This window comes from Tachypleus tridentatus, chromosome 9 (genome assembly GCF_004210375.1).
Source record: "Tachypleus tridentatus isolate NWPU-2018 chromosome 9, ASM421037v1, whole genome shotgun sequence".
NCBI classification, from domain to species: domain Eukaryota; kingdom Metazoa; phylum Arthropoda; class Merostomata; order Xiphosura; family Limulidae; genus Tachypleus; species Tachypleus tridentatus.
In genome coordinates, this window is record NC_134833.1 from 49,145,538 (window position 1) to 49,165,703 (window position 20,166).

At 32.2% G+C, this 20,166-nt stretch overlaps 1 protein-coding gene across 1 annotated transcript in view; it reads left to right on the forward strand.

Annotated features, from left to right (window-relative positions):
• The window catches only part of LOC143225213 (protein turtle homolog B-like), a 261,798-nt gene that overhangs the window by 116,562 nt on the left and 125,070 nt on the right, over window positions 1–20,166 (forward strand). Inside the window, exon 2 of the mRNA XM_076454228.1 lies at window positions 10,309–10,644. Within this exon, the coding sequence (XP_076310343.1) occupies window positions 10,309–10,644 (336 nt within the window). The remainder of the gene's footprint in view (window positions 1–10,308; window positions 10,645–20,166) is intronic.

Consider the following 20,166-nt stretch of genomic DNA (forward strand, 5'->3'; position numbering starts at 1 on the left):
AGATTTACATAGCTGATATTGTGTAGTTCAACAACTCACATCGGGCTCCAATCTTGTATTATTTTGTATCATAGCCTTGTTTACGTTTTGGATAAAAAATAAACACATTCTAGTAACATACTGTATATTTGTCGTTTTAGTGTCACTGACTGAATTAAATCGACTATCTTAACCCAAGCAAGTATAAATTACAGTAAACATAATAATTTGATATGTAAAGAGACTATTGAAAATAACAATGATAAAACTTTTACAAATATTATAAAATTACAAGTAAAGTTGGTTAAGAAACAAACCATAGTTTATAATATACTATGTAATTAATTTGGAAAACTTGTAAATATTTGGGATTGAATATAATCTTCAGTAAGGCTCTATATATAAGATATCAGTAACATTAAGTACAACATTAAAACAACTGGGTTCAGGGCTACCCTTTACATAAACTTTATACACAACGGAAAATGCGAGGCCTGGAAGAATTAGAGAAAATTTTGTAAATGGAACCGAATAAAACATTGCACTTGGAAGAGTGAAGCTGCTCTTCGTCAGGTGGTTTTGCTCTCATATTAGCCATGAATCGTAAGAGTTCGTTCGTGCTCGATTGTTTTACGCTAATTATAATTTTCGTTCCTGCCTCCACCTGCTGGTGAGCAGGTTTCGTGACTACAAGATAAACAATTATCCAAGTAGATGTTGAGCATGTGTAGCAGAACACAAGAGACAAGAAAGTTGTGTAGGTAAAGTTAGTGTTTCTGTCGTGTTTGTTTTTATTAATTCTGAAATTCACATATTACTGTCCTCTAAAACAATGATATTTGATATTATTAAATTAATTAAAAACACAAAAATTAATTATGTGCACAAATGTTGTACAAAACCTAAATTATGAAACATTTCAATGCAAAAAATACAAAAAACAAATTCATCAAAATCTGTAATATACTCATGAGTATCGTTGCTTTGGACTTCTCAAACTAAAATTATTAAAAAATCAAGGAACTTTGTTTTACTGTTATTATTTTATTTAATGACATTCGAGTTCCGTTATAGAAAATTATTATTCTAACTTAACGTGTTGCATAATGTCAAAATAGGCTTCGCATAGATCATTTTAAAAGAGCATCTTTGATAAAACACAGACTTCATAGCACTAGAAATTGTATTTAAACGTAAAGTGTAGAGGGTGCGATCAGTGAGATAGGAAGTCTTTTTGCAATAGTGAAGAAAGAAGATAAGATAAGGCATTCATTTAAATAAAATTTAATAGTTATTATTCGAAAGTTGTTCAGAAATAAATATTACAAAGTTAGTTTGTGATAAGTATTGATACTTTAAACAAAAAGTATGTTTGAATTTAGACAAAATTCAATTACTATTACACATAGTTACACGTTTATTATTAACTTTGTCCCCCGTAGAACAGCGGTATGTCTATGGATTTATAATGTAAAAATTTAGGGGTTCATTTTCCCTCAATTAATTCGCTAAATGTGGCTTTACTATATGGAAACACGCACATTATTAATGTTAGGCTTAAAGTCAAATGCTTGCAGTAATTGTTTTAACTTATCATATATTTATTCTAAATAAAATTTAATATTTATCATTTGCAAGTTGTTTAGTACTAGATATCTTAAAATTAATTTGTGAAAAGTATTAACATTTAAAGTAAAAACTGTATTCGAATTAAGTTTAAATTGGATTACAGTTACACATAGTCACTCATTTACTGCCCCCTTCCCTCTCACCCTACGGCACAACGGTGTAATAGTACATATTTCACCAAGGCCAGGCGTGGCCAGGTGGGTTAAGGCATGGGACTCGTAATCTGAGGGTCGTGGGTTCGCACCCCCGTCGCACCAAACATGCTCGCCTTTTCAGCCGTGAGGGCATTATAATGTGACGGTCAATCTCATTATTCGTTGGTAAAAGAATAGCTCAAGAGTTGGCGGTGGGTGGTGATGACTAGCTGCCTTCCCTCTAGTTTTACACTGCTAAATTAGGGACGGTTAGCGCAGATAGTCCACGAGTAGCTTCTCGTGAAATTCAAAAACAAATATTTCACCAAAATAATTTATGCAGATTTATTAAATGAACAATAACTTACTTTCTTGTTATTTAAACAATTATATCCAAATTTAAGACATGCAGTTTCGAAGTAATTTAGTGCACATGTATCTCAAACGTTAATTTGTGCATCTTTTAAAGAGTAAAGATTATTAATTTATTTATAATACGTTCATATGTTACCATTTTTTCAAACTTGATGATGGTTGTAATGTATTGACGTGGTTGAAATGGTTCTTTGGTGGTCTCTCTTTTATTATTATTATTATAAGCTCACAATGTAAGCATTGTGAAATTATTCTTCTGGAAAGCAAATAAGTTTTTAAAATATTTTCTCATTAAATCTGAAAATTTCAATTAGCATATAATCGAATCCCCTATTAACTACTCGTATTAAATATGTTTGTCTGCATAATTTTTATCGTTCATTCTGTCATTATGATGTTTGAAGAATACTAACAATCTAAAAAACAAATTAATCACTTTGCACTTTAAGAATGTAATGGTTATTTAACATACGTAATACAATATATATCCAATTTTAAATTTTTTAACAACTTTTATAGTGTCATATATTACTTAGTACAAGTATTGTACCAACTTTAGAGTACTTTAGAAATTACAACGAATTTGTAAAACTGTGTTACAATGCCAGCACCATTAGCATCTTGCAGTTGAAAAGCCATGCCTTCAGTTTTTGAGTGTGGATAAACTGCACTTAAACTGTAGGTTACTGTATAAGAATATGCCCTGGTTGAGTTATTGTAAACAGTTTCAGATGAAAAAAACATACCGAACTTTTGCATGTTATTAATAAACTCACGAGCTTGCACATGCATACCTGATGGCAGAGTACAATCATTACAGGTTTCTTGCAGCCAAACTGCCATATTGAGCTAAAAATGATATCACAGCAAAACGAAGTATGTTGGACACAGAGGCCGTAAGGTGACAGAATGGGCATCATTCAGTCTAAAGGCTTGACATGATTCCTTTCTATGAACTGAGTATTTGATAAATGCAACCACCTGTTGTGGAACTTCCAGTGATTACATCAAGTACAAATAACGCTATTAAGATCAGTCTCTGGCCAAAAAGTAGCTAAAGGTGCATTTTGGATAATCATTTAAAATAGATGTTGCTTCTCCACTTTTCCGTCCTGTCATTGTACCAGCTCCGTAATAACTCTGCATACGAGCTTGATTAATATATTATCCACATGATAATAGTCCTTGTTTGATTGTAATATTTTTAGCTGTCACAATAGTAAAATAGAAAATACTATCCATTTTTCTTATACATTTAAATCACCATCGACACTGTCACACATAAGATTCATTGTTCCTGATACGCACAGTTACAAACTTCACCATAAGATTCAAAATACAAAATGACACCTTCTTAACAGCTTCCACAGTTTTACTGATGCTACTGACTTTAAACATATTGTTAAATCTGCCTGTAATGTTTTGCTCTTTTTTGGAGAATTCATTTACCTCAAAAATAAGATACAAATATTGGCAACATTTTGTGTTGTTGATAATTTAAGAAATAGTACACGTACAAAGCTATAAAAATAATTATCAGATTCAACGCATGCCTCGGTAGGAAAACTCCTAATAGCAGACTTTTGGAAACTATTCAGGTTGGCTTTCTTTACCAATTAGTAAAGACATCTACTAGAAATAATGCTATTTTAAATTTATGGCTAACTTTAAATACAGAGAGTACATTTGGGTGCAAATTTTCATTGCTGCATTAGGTTTAATGTTTTGCTGCAATTGTAGAAAAAATTTAAAAGATATTTTAAATATTCAAGATAAACGTATTCATTATAAAATGAAAAAGTGGCTGTAAGTAAAAGACTAGTTTGTCTCATAAAGAGATTAAGAGATAATTAAAGAAAACATTATAAATTTAGGAAATTTAAATTCATTGGTATGACAGGATATGTAGAAGACTATAGAATATCAAAAAGTGGTGAAACAGGAAATTAGGACATCATAAATGATGCATGAGGAAAATTTGGCTGAAGTGTAAAAAATAACAGTAAGAATTTCTTTAAGCACATCAAGAGTAAACACAGTATTAGAATGAGGAGTAGAACCCATTGCGGGATGAAAACAGAACTAGTAACTGGTGATTATGAGATGGCTGTGTTATTTTGTTTTTCGGTTTTTACCAATGAAAATCTAAGCAGTGTTTCACGTCTTGAACAGTTTATAAAGGGAAACGAGATCAAACAAGATGACTGTATTATTTCTGAGCTGGTTAAGAAAATATTGGAAAGTTTAAAGAACAATAAGGGTCGTGGGCCAGATAATGTATCTTCAATAGTTTTGAAGAATGTTAAAGATTAGATATGTGAGCCGGTTAATACTATTATTTGTCACTCCTTGAATATTGGGTAGCTATCAGAGTATTGGAAGTTAGGTAATTTAATTCCTCTCTACAGGGGAAGTGATAAAATTTTTCCCAGTAATTATAGACCCATTAGTCTTACAGCAACTGTGGGAAAGTTTTTGTTATGTCTGATAAAAGATGAATTTTAAAGTCATTTAACAAAGTTTACAATTTTGTCGGATAGCCAACTTGGTTTCGCTAAGAGAAAACCTTGTCTTACAAATCTTTTGACATAATTTGAAAGGGTTATTGTTTATGTAACTGAGCGTAATGATGTAAATTTGGTGTATCTAAATTTTCAGAAAGCATTTGACGAGGTACGACATATAAAGTTTGTAAAAAATAATTATCTCTATAGGTGTGAGGGATAAGTAGCAAATTGGATATAAGAGTGGCTGGTTGGAAGAAAGCAGAGTGTTGTTTCAAATAGAATTTAATCAAACTGGATTAATATTGCAAGTGGTTTGTGTACCTCAGAGCTCAGTATAAGGACCATTGCTCTTTTTGATTTACATCAATGAAGAATATAGATGGAGGAATGGTCAATAAATTACTTACATTTACCGACAATATTAAGGTCTTGGATGTTGTTAGTTGTGAAGAGGATGCTGATGATTTACAAAATGATTTAGATAATTTAGTAGGTTGTGCAAATAAATGGCAGATGGGATTTTAATTATGATAAATGCGAGATAATGCACGTGAGTTATTATCATAGTTTGAATTATGCTTATAATTTTAATGGAAATAACCTTAACAGTGTCATGAAAGAAGAGATTCTAGCGTACTAGGTGATCAGTCTATAAAGCCATCCAAGCAATGTGTTATTGCTAGTGGTAGGGCAAATATGATTCTAGGTTGTATCTGTATAAATATTTAATACAAGTCTAAAAAGGTTACAATTTGATTGTAGAGGCCATTGGTTAAGTCACATTTGGAATAGTATTCAGTCTTGGGCTCCTTATCATACAAGGACTGTCATGTGACTGTATGTGACTGTCATACAAAGAGAAGTTGAAATTTCTGAAATTGTCTTCTCTTGAAAAAGAAAAGTCAGAGGAGATGTGATTGAGATGTTTTAAGATTGTAAAGAGAATTTACAGCGTTGATGCTTCATCTTTATTCATATTTAACAATGAGAATAGTAAGACCAGTGGACACTTAAATACATTTTAGCGTGGTAGGAGTCATCTTCAGCTAGAACAGTTTTATTTTTCTAAGAGGGTGGTTGGCCTTTGGACGTTGTGGAAGCAATAATTTAAGTATTATTAAGAGAAAACTTGATAACTATATGACTGATAAAGGTTGGTTCTAAGATTAGTATTTTTTTTAAGTTGTTAATTGTTTTAGTTTAGCTTAGAAGATGGAACAGCTCAGATGGACCAGTATGTCTGATATTGTTCCAAAATGTTATGTTAATGTTGTGAATAAATTAAAATAAAACGTTCTACTATATATGGCCGATAAAAAGTGGTTGAATTAAAAAACATAATAGTTTCTAATGTTTAATTCATAATTTTGATTTTGCACTTACATTATTATTATTAATTTTTTATAACTTAACTGATTACATTTCACTTAATATTTGCAAGCGAATTCCTTTGCAAACCACCAAAAAATAAAACGTGATGTTAAATCATTCATCTTTATTAGAATGCAAAAGAAGCTTACGTCCTTGGGATGAGCTGAAAGAAGTGAAGTTGAATGTATAAATTAATATTAACTTTCGAATGACAGCAAGCTACTTACTGAGAGGAATCTGATAATGAGTATAACTAATTTAACATACATTTATTATGTTCTTCATTATAGTTATTATAATACCTTGTTTTATTAGTTGTGTACCCTCGTCGCTAACGATATTTTAGACTGTAAAGCAATAATATCTGAAGAAGTTCGGACAGCTTTGAAAATTAAGTTTATATCTAAATGCATATATTAATCTAAGAAAGTCGATGAAAATGACAATGAAAAAAATAATATAGTAATAAAAGAAGTAGAGTAGTGTCTTGTGCATGTTTCATCAGGCTTACGGATAATAACATCAAGTTTGTATTTGTACACAGGTCGTAAAAATATTATTAGTTGTTGGTGTATAAGGTGTTTAAATAATTAATATATTTATGTATTTATTAATAGCATGTTTAATTAGTAATACATCTGTAAAAAAGATTCAGTTTCTGAAGAAAATGAAAATGTTTATTCTTATGTCGGCAATTTCAGCAACATTACGTGCAAATAAGACGGATAATACGTTTAAAATTAATTGTAAGAAGACCATATTAACAGTGCTAGTCAATTCTACGTAACATCAGACAGATACTAACACTTTTCGAAATGTTATTCATACCAATCAATATCGTTTTGCCTGAAACTTTGTTTTGCTTGTCAATCCCAAACACTGTGCTCTGACAAGGAGAGAGAGAGAGAAAGCTCCATCAGAGTACGGACCACATGGTGTGCAGTTGAGATGATATTTTATGAGTCTTATTGACAACTCCTAGACGAAAAATAAAGAAAACTTGGTTAAAGTTAGCATCACGTTATTGTGATGTAATTTTACACAAATAATTGCTCGCCGGCATGAGATGTTACGTTCTAAAATGTATATTTTGTTTTCCAGTGTACTGTTGCTTATAATGGAATTATTTTCTTACTCAAAGCTCAGTGGATTTAACTACGAAAGTTTAAACGCCGCAATTTTATGGGCCCACATATATGAAAAGAGCCAAAAGGTAGTTTTTGTTTTAATGGGCATGTTGAATAATGTAGCTTGTGCACACGGCTACTGGTACATTTACTATGTGGATAACGAGAACGTGACTGTACTAGTAATGTTGCAATTCTTCACGCACAGTTGTAATTTTGTTTAGTTGATATGTCTATAAGCTATACAATTGTCAGTTGCTAGAGAAAAGGAAAGAAAACAATCACACGGATGGTATGTCCACAACTGGTAGAAAGGTAACAGATGTATAGAAAATTTCGTCTGATGAGTCTTTCACTGGATTGTTAAAAAACTAATAATGTGTTTTAAAATGGCCACGTAACGTTATTTCGTTTCTTTACACGCCTTACAATACAAAAGTGTAATTCATCATTTCTTTTAAGGACTGATTATTATATATCTATAACCGAACAAAAACTGTTATTGTTTTGCATATTAATTTGGATAAAACGGAAATAAGGTGTATTAGTTTTCACTGTTATCCTTTTACTGCTCTACTTTAGAAAGTGAGAGGGTTGTTTTGAAATAAGCACAAAGCTACACGATGGGCTATCGGTGCTCTGCTTGTCACGGGTATCAAAACCCGATTTTAGCGTTGTAAGTTTACAGACTTACAGCTGAGCCACTGGGGTGCAAGTGAGAGGAAATGAAAAATGTCTTAAATGGTCAAAAACAGAATTTAAACACCAGTCTGTATATTGGGCCATTTTTGTGTGATTTGAAATGATTAAAATAACGTTTCTATTTGGCGCAATATATGAGGATGATTACAACTTATGTAAATCTAATTAGAAACGACTATTTCATATCCTGCCACTTGAAGCATAGTATTACAAAGGTATGTGGCAGAAAGAGTCAATTTGGTATAATAAGTAGAAAAAAAAAGGTTGTAATTTTGTTTAAGGTATCTGCCAGTAGGAGGTATAGGAACATATAAGGAGTTAATAATTTTTTTATTACTTGGTTTGAGATATATGCCATAAGGCGTCACTAACAGTTGACAACTAGAAATAAGATACTTATGTTGAGCACACTGGAATGGTCGACAATTGTTATAGAAAAACACAAGTGAAGATGAAAAACTTTCAAAACACAATCCTCTAATTTTCTGTTTTTCTACAATAGACAATTACTGTCTACCCCAGTGTAATAATCATGAATATTCTGTCTAAACAGCAAATCAAATATATTAACGGTTGTTAACTTTGTTTGGGACGCTGAAACTCTGGTCAACTTTGCAAGCTGTAATCATAATAAATAGTTAGTACTTCTAGTAGGAATGGGTCAAAAGTGCCCACACACAGGTTGTAGCCGTATGAGTTAGCTAAAAATTGTGGAATACGTAATTCTCTAGATCTAGCCTTTGAAGCGCAGTTTTAAGTTTTATATATTTCACTTTGTGTTGGACAAAGCAACTCTCTCTCTGGCTCCCTAGTGACACATCAGTATGTCTGCGGACTCACACCACTAGCAACCGAGTTTTGATGTTCGTGGTGGGCAGAGTACAGATAGCCCATTATGTAGATTTGTGTTTAATCTTGAACAACTCTCTATACATAATACCATAGCAGTCGGTGCTTGAGACATAAGTCTCCTGCGTGATGGAAAAACGTAACTACCGCCGAGGTCTTACACGGCCTTACTCGAGCGCTCTGGAGTGAAAACAAAAAGTGATAAGTTATGTAATTTACTTTTACAGTGTTTTCAAACTAAGTGTTAACTATTAATATCTAAGGTTGTACTTGAAACAGTGCGATTTTTAAAATATACCATTCAAGGAAACAAAATGAGAGAAAAGTAGAATATTTTATGTTGATAACTTTGATATATATTTGCCACATTGAAGAGAATATTTCTGCAGGAACAGAGATGAGGTTACAAACAGTAACGGTATATATGGTATATACTCTAACTAGATGGAAAAAAGCTACAGCAAAAATAGTAGAAAAAAGCCATGAAACATCTAGAGGTAGCTCTACAAAAAGATACAAGTAAGGTAAACCTAGAGCACTGTTACTCACGAGACACAATAGCAAAATGCAGCTATGAGATAATTGTCAAAATTAAATAAAAATTAGGAAGTACAAATTAGAGCACTAAAATTTAAGGAACCAATCTAGGAGTGGGTGGAATAACATTACCACAGTTGGTGGTTTTAAATATTGAAACCCCAAAGTGAGTATAGCCGTTATTCTGCCCATTCCAACTTCGCCCAATTATTGATTTGAATTGAGTATTATTATTATTGGCTCATCCCTTTTTAAACACTCAAAAAATATAAATACTATTCTTTTAGCCGACCCGTTACTGGTCATTTCCGACATCAAACACCTTCTTTTGATATCAGGTACTTCGTTAAGACACGCAATCTGGTTACATACATGTATGTAACTTTGTTGCTGAAACAAAATTTGCAACAGAAATATAACTACATACACCGTTCACTTAGTTTGAATAGTTTTCAAGTTACAAAATGTACGGAAAATAGGAATGGTCAGAATGGTTGCCACACCCACTCTGAAGTTGCCACGTCTCGCAATCCACGAATCTCATTCTTATCCTGTTTTCTAAGTTTCAGATGCTTACATTCATGCTTCCTATTTTTTAAATTAAAAATTTGTCCAACTTGTAAATGTAGACTTATGAGTACCTTGCAAGTAAATATATATTATCACTAGTGGCTAAAAAGACGTTGAAAACAAAAACTATAAACTAACCTGCTGCTTGATTTTATTAATAAGGGTAGCAATAAAAAATATTCCAAATGTTGATATAGATTTCAGTTTTTGAAAGAAAATCACATACATTTGGCAGGATGACACTAAATTTAGTGATCTTGTTTATTGTGTTAAACGTCTGTTAATTTTAATTGTATTTTAAAGATAACATTGGGTATAAACGTTCTTCATCAGCAGAATGGAGGCATAAACAAGAAGAAAAAATTTTGTTGTCAGTCTTTCTTGTAATGCATATTGGTATCAAATAATCCACCCTTTTAAATTAATTGTAAAAAATAACGTTATTTCCTTTTAATGTCAATAATAAATCCTCTCTTATCCTTGTCAGCATTCATTGTTATAAATCTGGTCTCCCCTTATCTTTCTCAGCATCCATTGTTTATACGGCTGTTGAACAAGGACGAGTTGCTCTCCCGTGCGATATTTCTCCGCCTGCTGTGAACGACTCGGTGGCCCTGGTATTGTGGTACAAAGATGAATCAACACAACCTATTTACATGCTGGACGCTCGAAGAGGAAGTCTAAAGGAAGCTCATCAAATTTCAGGCCCACAGCTGGAATATCGCTCTCATTTTCACATGATCAACAGGCCAGCCTTCCTTCAGATTGACCCTGTACGGAAGGATGATGGAGGAACCTATCGGTGCAGAGTAGATTACCATCGGGGTCGTAGTATCAACACTGTTATCAAGTTACAGGTTGTAGGTGGGTTTAGTTTAATTTTCCTTTATATTTATGTTCAATTATATGAGGGGATTTGAAATGTTTTGAAGTGGTTCAATACAAGACGAACATTGGAAGTAAAGATCTATTGGATGCTTTTTAACCCTAGTTGAAACAGATTTTTCAATTCGATTTTATAAGTGAAACTTTATTCATTGGCTTGAAGCACTCACAAAAAGAACGTATTTAGTGAGTGAAATGAACGTTTTTACTTTTCTGTAACAGGTGCTTGCTGGCCCTTTAATAGATCTCTAGATTTCTTGGCGATCCAGTTTTGAACCTGAGCAATATTTCAATACATTCTCTCAGATGTTTAGGTTAGGTGTGTTATAAGAGACAGTCAATCCATTATCATGGATGGTAGATGGTGCTGCTGACTGCCTTCTCAGAGGTCATTGGTTCAAGCCTTAGTAGCAATTCCATAAATGGAAATACGGTTTTGTGATACTCTGTATGCAAGTAAAACTGAGTTTTCGTTCGATTTGTTTTGAACTTTGCGAAAAGTTACTCAAGGGCTATCTGCGCTCGCCGTCCCTAATTTAGTAGGGTAAGACTTCAGGGAAGGCAGCTAGTCATTACCACCCAACATCACCTCTTGGGCTACACTTTTACCAATGAATAATGAGATTGGCCGTCGCGTTATAACGCCCCCACGGCTTAAAGGGCAGAGATGTTTGGTGCGACAGGGATTCGAACCCTTGACCCTCAGATTACGAGTCGACTGTCGTTACCATCTGACCATGCTGGGCCCTTAGTTTTCGTATTAAAATGTTTCTAAAGTCAAATTTCAACAGCTTTGTTCAATAAATTCCATATTTTCTATTAATATTAAACATATTACTATGCCAATGCAAAGCTCTTTTGCATACGACAATATATGTTTAACTTTATAAGAAAAGTATTTGAATAAACAATACTAAGTTAAGAAGAAATCAATTATTACATAGGATGCATGTGATATCCATACCAGACACAAGTGAATAGTGTCGAGTGTTTGTAGGCTTATTTATCTCGTTACGAAAACCATTATTTCTATGATTACCATAACCAATGATCTGTATTTTTATGTTTCTACAATGTAGTGAAGCTAGGTATGTTATATTCTAATAGTAGTTCACCTAATGTAGTCAGTTACCCGTGAGAAGGTATACTTTGCGTACTAATTACAATATTTACACATTCTAAACCAATTTTTAATTCAGCTTTCGAGAAAACATTTTCGATTTTTTATTCTTTTCTTATATCTTGAACAGGGTTATCAAACTTATCTTCATTCATTAACTTACGAATGATTTTGATGTTATGTTTGGGAATAGTTCTTGACTAAATTTTATTCTGTGTTTGAGAATCATTACTAACTGATTTTCCTGTTCTGCTTTGAAATAGCTATTCACTGATCTCCATACTATGTCCAGGAGTAGCTACTGATCGATTTTTGTGTTGTGTTTAGGAACCATTGTAAACTGATCTTATTTATGCATTTAAGAGTCGATGATGACTGATTTCTATGATGTGTGTCGAAATAGTTGCTGAGTGATTGATCTTCATGATGTGTTTGGTAATATTTGTTGATATATTTTCATGTTATGTTTCAGAGTAGTTATTGATTAACTTTCATGGAGTGCTATGGAATAAAATTTGGTGGTTGATTTTCAGAGTACGTTTAGGAATACATGTTGTTTGATAATAATAATGTATTTAGAAATATTTTATGAATAATTCACATGGTTTGTTAGAGAATAGTTGCTGATTGATTTTAATATTATGTTCTGGAATGCTTTCTGATTGATTGATTTTAATGCTATGTTTGGAAAACGTTGCTGACCGACTTTTACATTAGGTTTGAGGATAGGTACTGATTGAGTTTCAATCTTCTTTTCTTCGCTAAAGTATCATTCTCGAAGTATTTTCTTTGTATATGTAAACACATTCATATATCAGTTTTAACATGCTTTTTTTAAAAGATCGATAAATTTCCATGAAGTATTTAAAATGTTTAAAGTTTTCCATTGCCTTCACATTTACACCATACTATTAATGCATAACATTATTTCTATTCTAAATTTGTTTTACTTTTACTGTCATTGTGAAAGACACCATTTTCCTCTGAAATATTTTGTTTTAAAATTACATTACCTAAATGTCTTATAAGGAATCTTTACATTCAGAAGACGACAATTTTTTGCATGATGTTCGGAAGAGTCATCTTGTGAACATTTTTTCTCTTTATACATAACCATTTTATATCTTATGCGTTGTGGTATTAAACTCAAGTACTTTTTACGACTTCGGTGCTTACATATAAGAATAGGATTGTGCTGTTGTACACTGAAAAACATCAAAAGGCTTCAATAAAGTTATGTATGGGCTTGATATTCTTAACATTGGTGAGTTACCGTGAGGAAATTGATTAAATATATATGGTAGAAACGAGTTGATAGTAAACAACATTCTATGAACAAATGCAAGGAAAGTTCATCAAAATTTAGATTCATTTATTATTATAATATACTTTTTTCTAAAAAAATCATGCAGATATTTTATCAAGCAAACTGAATAAATTATTTAATACCTGCAAAATAATTCACTTTTTAGAATTAAGTCTATTGGTTTGTTTGTTTTGTTTTCAATTTCGCGCAAAGCTACACGAGGGCTATCTGCGCTAGCCGTTCCTAATTTAGCAGTGTAAAACTAGAGGGAAGGCAGCTAGTTATCACCACCCACCACCAGTTCTTTGGATACTCTTTTACCAATGAATAGTGAGATTGACTGTCACAATTATAACGCCCCCACGGCTGAAAGGGTGAGCATGTTTGGTATGATGGGGATTTTCCCTTCGATCCTCGGATTACGAGTCGAGTGCCTTAACTATCTGCCCAAGCCGGGCCGAATTAAGTAGAAGATACAATTTTATGTTTTGGTTTGTGAACTTATAGTAAATTTAGTTAAGGACCTTAGGTACGACTCTCTTCTAAGATTTGCCTCCGAGTCACATTGCGGTACGTCTGCAGATTTACAATACTAGAAACCGGATTTCGATACTCGTGGTGGTCAGAGCACAGATAGACCATCGTGTAGCTTTGTGCTTAAGTTGAAACAACCAACTAAACGTTTTTCAAGAAAGGACATTGGAGTAGTTGATAAAAGACGTTAACATGCGTTCCATCCATTCTCTTATCTGGAGCAGAAATGAAGCTATTGTTTTCTGAATGCTTGTAGAAAAACTTGATCAATAGTTAGATTAAACAGTTTTGAATGGTAACAAAAATATTATTAAGCTAGACTTATGGTTATAATTTTTCATATAACATAGTTTTATTACACAGTTAAGTGAAACTTGTGGGAATATTCATAGAAAATTATTAAATCACATAGTAAGGTGAAACTGTTGTGAATGCTCACATATCATGGTAAATCTGTGCATCCAGTTCAGACTATACAGCTAAATCAAACTGTTGTAAATGGTAATACTACATGGTGACGTTAAACAGCAAGGTCAAAGTGTTTTGTATATTCACAGAACATGGTTAAGCTGCACATCCAAATCAAATTGTTGTGAACGATTATAAAACATTATGAGTGTATGTTTTCATATAGTAAAGTCACATCAGACTATCTGCTGTATCCATTGAGGTTAATTGAACCCCTGATTTTAGCGTTACAAATACGAAGATAGAAAATCATGAAGTTACAGTTTATGAATTGTCATATCGTGGGCTGTGATGTTTGAGAATACTTATGTTATTAATCATATTTAGTGCTGATTTATAAATATTATATATATCGAGAGATATGTATCGAAAGTTTAATATATGTGCAATTAGAAATGAGTCCTTATACAAAACAGGTACTAAAAGCATGCACCTTGCTCCTTAATATAAGATCTCACGTTTGTTGTTTTTGAACTGCATAGTTTTAATATAAGTGCTTCTAAAGTACTTCTTCAGTAAAAAATAAAGCATACATACTTCACGGGTGGAATATTGCACTAACAGGCAAAAACTAGCTCATTTGAATGATGGAGGCCTTCAATACGTTTATGTCCGAGAAATGTTGAAGGTTAACCACAATTGCAGCCAAGTTATCTATTTATAAAAGTTTTATCAAACCGAAAAATTTTTCATTTTGGATATATATTTTTATACTAAAGTACAGTTTTTATTTTAATACACAGTAATGTGGAAGTTATTTATGTATACTGATTTATAAAAATACAAAGCTCCCCAGTAACATAGCTGTAAGTCTGCGGACTTACACAGCTAGAAATAATAAACAAACCACAAAAATATATAATTACAGTAGTTCGTCAATGGTATTCATGTTTCTGATTAACCAATTTAGTGATATTTATTTAAAGTCGTCAATAACTAATTTTGCAGTATTAGTAACTCTTCTACATCAAATTGACTTAATTTACTCTAACGGTTTGAATGACTCCATTGACACTATCATCTTTAATGTATTTTTTTGAGTAAGAACTTTCATAAAAGATCTCAGTCAGACTAAAATATTTTATCATGCCCTGATTCAAGTAAGAAAAACACGCTAAGGTCTGAAGTTTTGTGTTGCAGGCAGCTGCTTGTTGCTAGAACTTCGACGTTACACCCGATGGATACAAACAAGTTTAATATGTCTCTAATTAGAAGCTTAACTCTAGACTTTCTTTTAATTAAAATGTATCAGCTATTTTTTTTAATCTTCATATTTTTCTAAAGTTTACAGTTGCCAACTTGAGCGATTAATTCACTTTTTTCAGCTTTTTGATTTTTGAATTAAAACAATTTTAATTTCTTTTGTCACATTACATTCATCATTCAAACTGTTATTTTGTCACATTACTGTTATTTTGTCACATTACTTTCTTCACCCAAACGGTTATTTTGTCACATTACTTTCTTCACCCGAACTGTTATTTTGTCACATAACTTTCATCACCCAAACGGTTATTTTATCACATAACTTTCATCACCCGAACTGTTATTTTTTTTCACATTACTTTCTTCACACAGGCTGTTATTTTTTTACATTACTTTCATCACCCAAACTATTATTTTGTCACATTACTTTCATCACCCAAACTATTATTTTGTTACATTACTTTCATCACCTAAGCTGTTATTTTGCCACATTACTTTCATCACACATTCTTATTTTGTAAGGTAATGTAATGTAATTTTATAATGTAAGCTTAATACAACGTCAGTAATAAAACTATAACATCTTTACCATTCTTCATGCATAACTGTTATTTAATTTCCATTTTTTAAGATTTAATTAATCGTGTTGTTAATTAAATTTTCAATTTCCAGACATATGCTTTGAGAAGCTGATTTAAGACATCTAGTGTTTGTGTATTCTATAAAAAAAATGAACTATAACATCTAGTGTTTGTGTATTCTATAAACAAAGTGAACTATAAGATATAGTGGTTGTGTATTCTATAAACAAAGTAAAGCATATCATCTAGTGTTTGTGTATTCTATAAACAACGTGAACTATAACATTTTGTGTTTGTGTATTCTATAAACAAAGTAATCTATAACATCTAGTGGTTGTGTATTCTATAAACAAAGTGACCTATAACATGTAGTGGTTGTGTATTCTATAAGCAAAGTAAACTATAACATCTAGTGGTTGTGTATTCTATAAACAAAGTGAACTATAGCATCTAGTGGTTACGTATTCTATAAAGAAATATACTATAAGATCTAGTGGTTGTGTATTCTATAAACAAAGTTAGCTATAACACTATAGCTCTATAATTTTACTAACTTGTATGTAGAATACCGTATCGTTTAAATTTGATTTATTGTTAATTATTATACTTTTATTATAATTTTTGTTTTGCATTTTAAACTTAAAATCTGTATTTAGGGCTATTCTAAGTTTTTTAAAGTGGACGAATCTCGTGAAATATTATTGGATTGATTGTTTAAAATATCCTTAACAGCAAGGATACCCAACTTATAAAACAACTCATTTTATTCTTTGTAAGTAGAAACATAAGAAAAGTACAATTACGTAGCTATACGGTTGGTCATGTTGATTATGTGCTCCCAGGTGGTAAAGGGGTTTGTCTAAGGATTTGCGTCTCTAGAAAAAACAGGATTTCGATACTTGTGGTGGGCAGAGCACAGATAGTCCATTGTGTAACTTTGTGTTTAATTCAAACCAATCAACTAATTATTTGTTTCGCTGTAATTACATAGCTTCCTCTCATCATAAGTTGTTATTATTTTATCTTATTTACCAAAAAAAAAGTATAACATATGAGAAGGTTATTTAAGAGTTAGTCTTTGAAATATAAAAAAATCTCATCGATATTATCTGATAACTAAACTCAAAAATTGAGCATGACCAAAATATAAATGAATTTTGTAGAGGTTATGCCTTATTATATCAAATATATCGTTTCATACTCTGGAACACAGAAACCACTGAAATAATAAACCACACATCTATCTTACATTTATTCTTTTTAGAACATTTTTTGTTCTACTTCTATAATATCTCTACAGAAGTAGTTTCCAAAACTTGTATTGTTACTAAGGTAAAAAAAAGATAAAAGAAAGAAATAATACATCAAGACTTCGAACTCAAGAAGTTGGAAGTAAATCAGAAACAAAGTTTGCAGTTAAATCGAAAGCTGCTTAATCGCCTCTCTGGTTTCTACAAAAAAAACAACAACAAAAAAACTGAAACTAATGCATTAGAGAAAACCTAACTTTAAATTTTCAATTGTTTTCTGTCGAGCTACTATTTTTTTTTATTTTCTAAGTAAATAAGGAAAGTAGCGTAGTTGAATGATAAATAAAATAGTCAATGATGGTTTGATTACGCCTGATGTTGTAACATGAAAATTTAACATTCTTTTAATACAACTGGATGGATTAATGTACCAAGTTCAATGGTAAAAATAAATATTTCAACAAAACAATGTCAGGATAAAGACACCGGTTAAAATCTACTTGAGGCGAAAGTGTTTTTAACTTGTTTGTTACATTTATCATGAAACGCAGTGTATACGTAATAAATTATTTGTTGTAACAAATAGTTTAGAAAATAATTCCTATCTTTGTCCGGGAATAGACAGGTTATTAACGTGCCTGTTTTTCCACTTGTTGCAACAAACGATCATACTTTGTGGTCTTGAGTGTATTATGAGAGTGAGGGTTAAATTTTACAATTCCGTCAGACAAGAGTAGTTCAAAAGTTGGTGGTGATGGTGGTGGTGGGGGTGTTGACTCTAATCTATCAATTCAAAAAAAGAGAAACTACTATGCGCAAATAGAAATTGTGTAGTTTTGAACCAAAATCCGAGGCCCGGCATGGCCAAGCGTGTTAAGGCGTGCGACTCGTAATCTGAGGCTCGCGCGTTCGAATCCCTGTCGCGCCAAACATGCTCGCTCTTTCAGCCGTGGGGGCGTTATAATGTGACGGTCAATCCCACTGTTCTTTGGTAAAAGAGTAGCCCAAGAGTTGGCGGTGGGTGGTAATGACTAGCTGCCTTCCCTCTAGTCTTACACTGCTAAATTAGGGACGACTAGCGCAGATAGCCCTCGAGTACCTTTGTGCGAAATTCAAAAACAAACAAACCAAAATCTGAAATAAATAAATTTATTTATGGTACATGTGTTGTGTTAGAAGATAAGAAAAACAGTTTTATTCATATCGGAATGTGACGGAAATACAACACCTACAAATTTCATGTGGCGACAAACTAAATGTTTTGGAAAACGTCATGAAGATATTTTCACTTTGAAATCAATACAAATCGAAAACATTATTTCTGTTGTTCTTTTACGTTTAAACAGAAAGTACAAGTTATAAGAGAAATTGGAATTTATAAAAATCAGGTTGATTATGGTAACTAAACACATTGAAACTAAACATTGAATCAAATGTCAACCCGACAACTTTTAAATTATTTTATTAAAATAATTGTGAATTGTAACACTAGTAAAGCTATTATTTTACTTTAATGTAGAGTTGAAAGTTATTTATATTTTAATCTATGAGCTAATATCAGTGAAAGATTATGTGTTAAAACTCTTACATTCCAACCAATAATCAAATTATGAACTTTAAGAATTATGTTTCTGTAACATTAATTTTGACTCCAATTCTGTTTTGAGTGGATCATGGCGACCTATAGATAGATCAACATGTTTTGAGTTTTGAATAATGCAATTTTTGCAGCAAGTGATTCTTCTCTATTTTTGTTTTTAGATTTCCATCTGAGGGTTGCGGGCTCGCATTTCCGTCGCGCCAAACATGCTCGCCTTTTCAGCCGTGGGGGCGTTATAAGTTGCGGTCAATCCCACTATTTGTTGGTAAAAGAGTAGCCCAAGAGTTGGCGGTGGGTGATGATGACTAGCTGCCTTCCCTCTAGTTTTACACTGCTAAATTAGGGACGGCTAGCACAGATAGCCTTTGAGTAGCTTTGCGCGAAATTCAAAAACAAACAAGATTTCCATCTTATATTCGAAACAGATATTTGTGTTCTTATTTGTCAAAACCTTTATTCCTTGAGAGTAACGAACCTAAATTGGCTGTAGATTTATCAAAAGAAATAACACTACTTTTTCTCAAAGATTTACCATAAATCATTAGTAATGGTGTAATTCCTATTATTTATGGATGTTCTCATCTTTAAGTAGCTTCTCGAGAAAGTCGCTGTTTCTGTAGTATAAGAAATAAACTTATGGTTATTATGTGTCAAGCATTTGTAAACATTCTCTAGAGCTCCCAGTGGCACAGCGGGATGTCTGCGCACTCACACCACGAGAGATCGGGTTTTGATGCTTGTGGTGAACACAGCACAGGTTACCAATTGTGTACCTTTGTGCTTAACTCTACACAAAGGAAAACGTTCTATAGACATCGCAAATGCTTTAGCAAAACAACTACAATGTATGATTTATGACTGGTTTTACACATTTTAAATTAAATCAAGGCTTCAAGTTATATTTAATTTAATAAAAATTATTCAAAGTAATAATAATCTTAATTACGTATAACACTAAAGAAACTGACATTATTCACATGTTGCACTTATCAAACAGTCAGTGTTCATAAAAATATATCTATAAAAGTATTACAACATTATATACTATTTGTTTAACTTCGTTGAATGTAATGTGATATAACTGAGATGCAAAGCGGTGTGTGTGTAAGAAATATCCTTACGTAACATGAGCATGTGACATGTTTATAAGAATCTTAAGCTTGGGTTGCTTGAGGTTGTTAGCTTCAACACTTCGCTATATACTAATCCATACATTAGTGTAATGAACAAGGCAGAGCTCCAGATCGAACTTTATAAGCTTAGTAACTTCTTTGTAATAAACACAATGTGACAGTAGAACGTTGCAAAGCATACACTAATATCAACACGTCTATTTAGAATAACTGCATTGTTATAAGGATGGTAAAGAAGAGGTTGAGCACCATGTGTTATATTTGTCTTTGTATCATGCATTATTCTATTAAAGGTCATTGTTT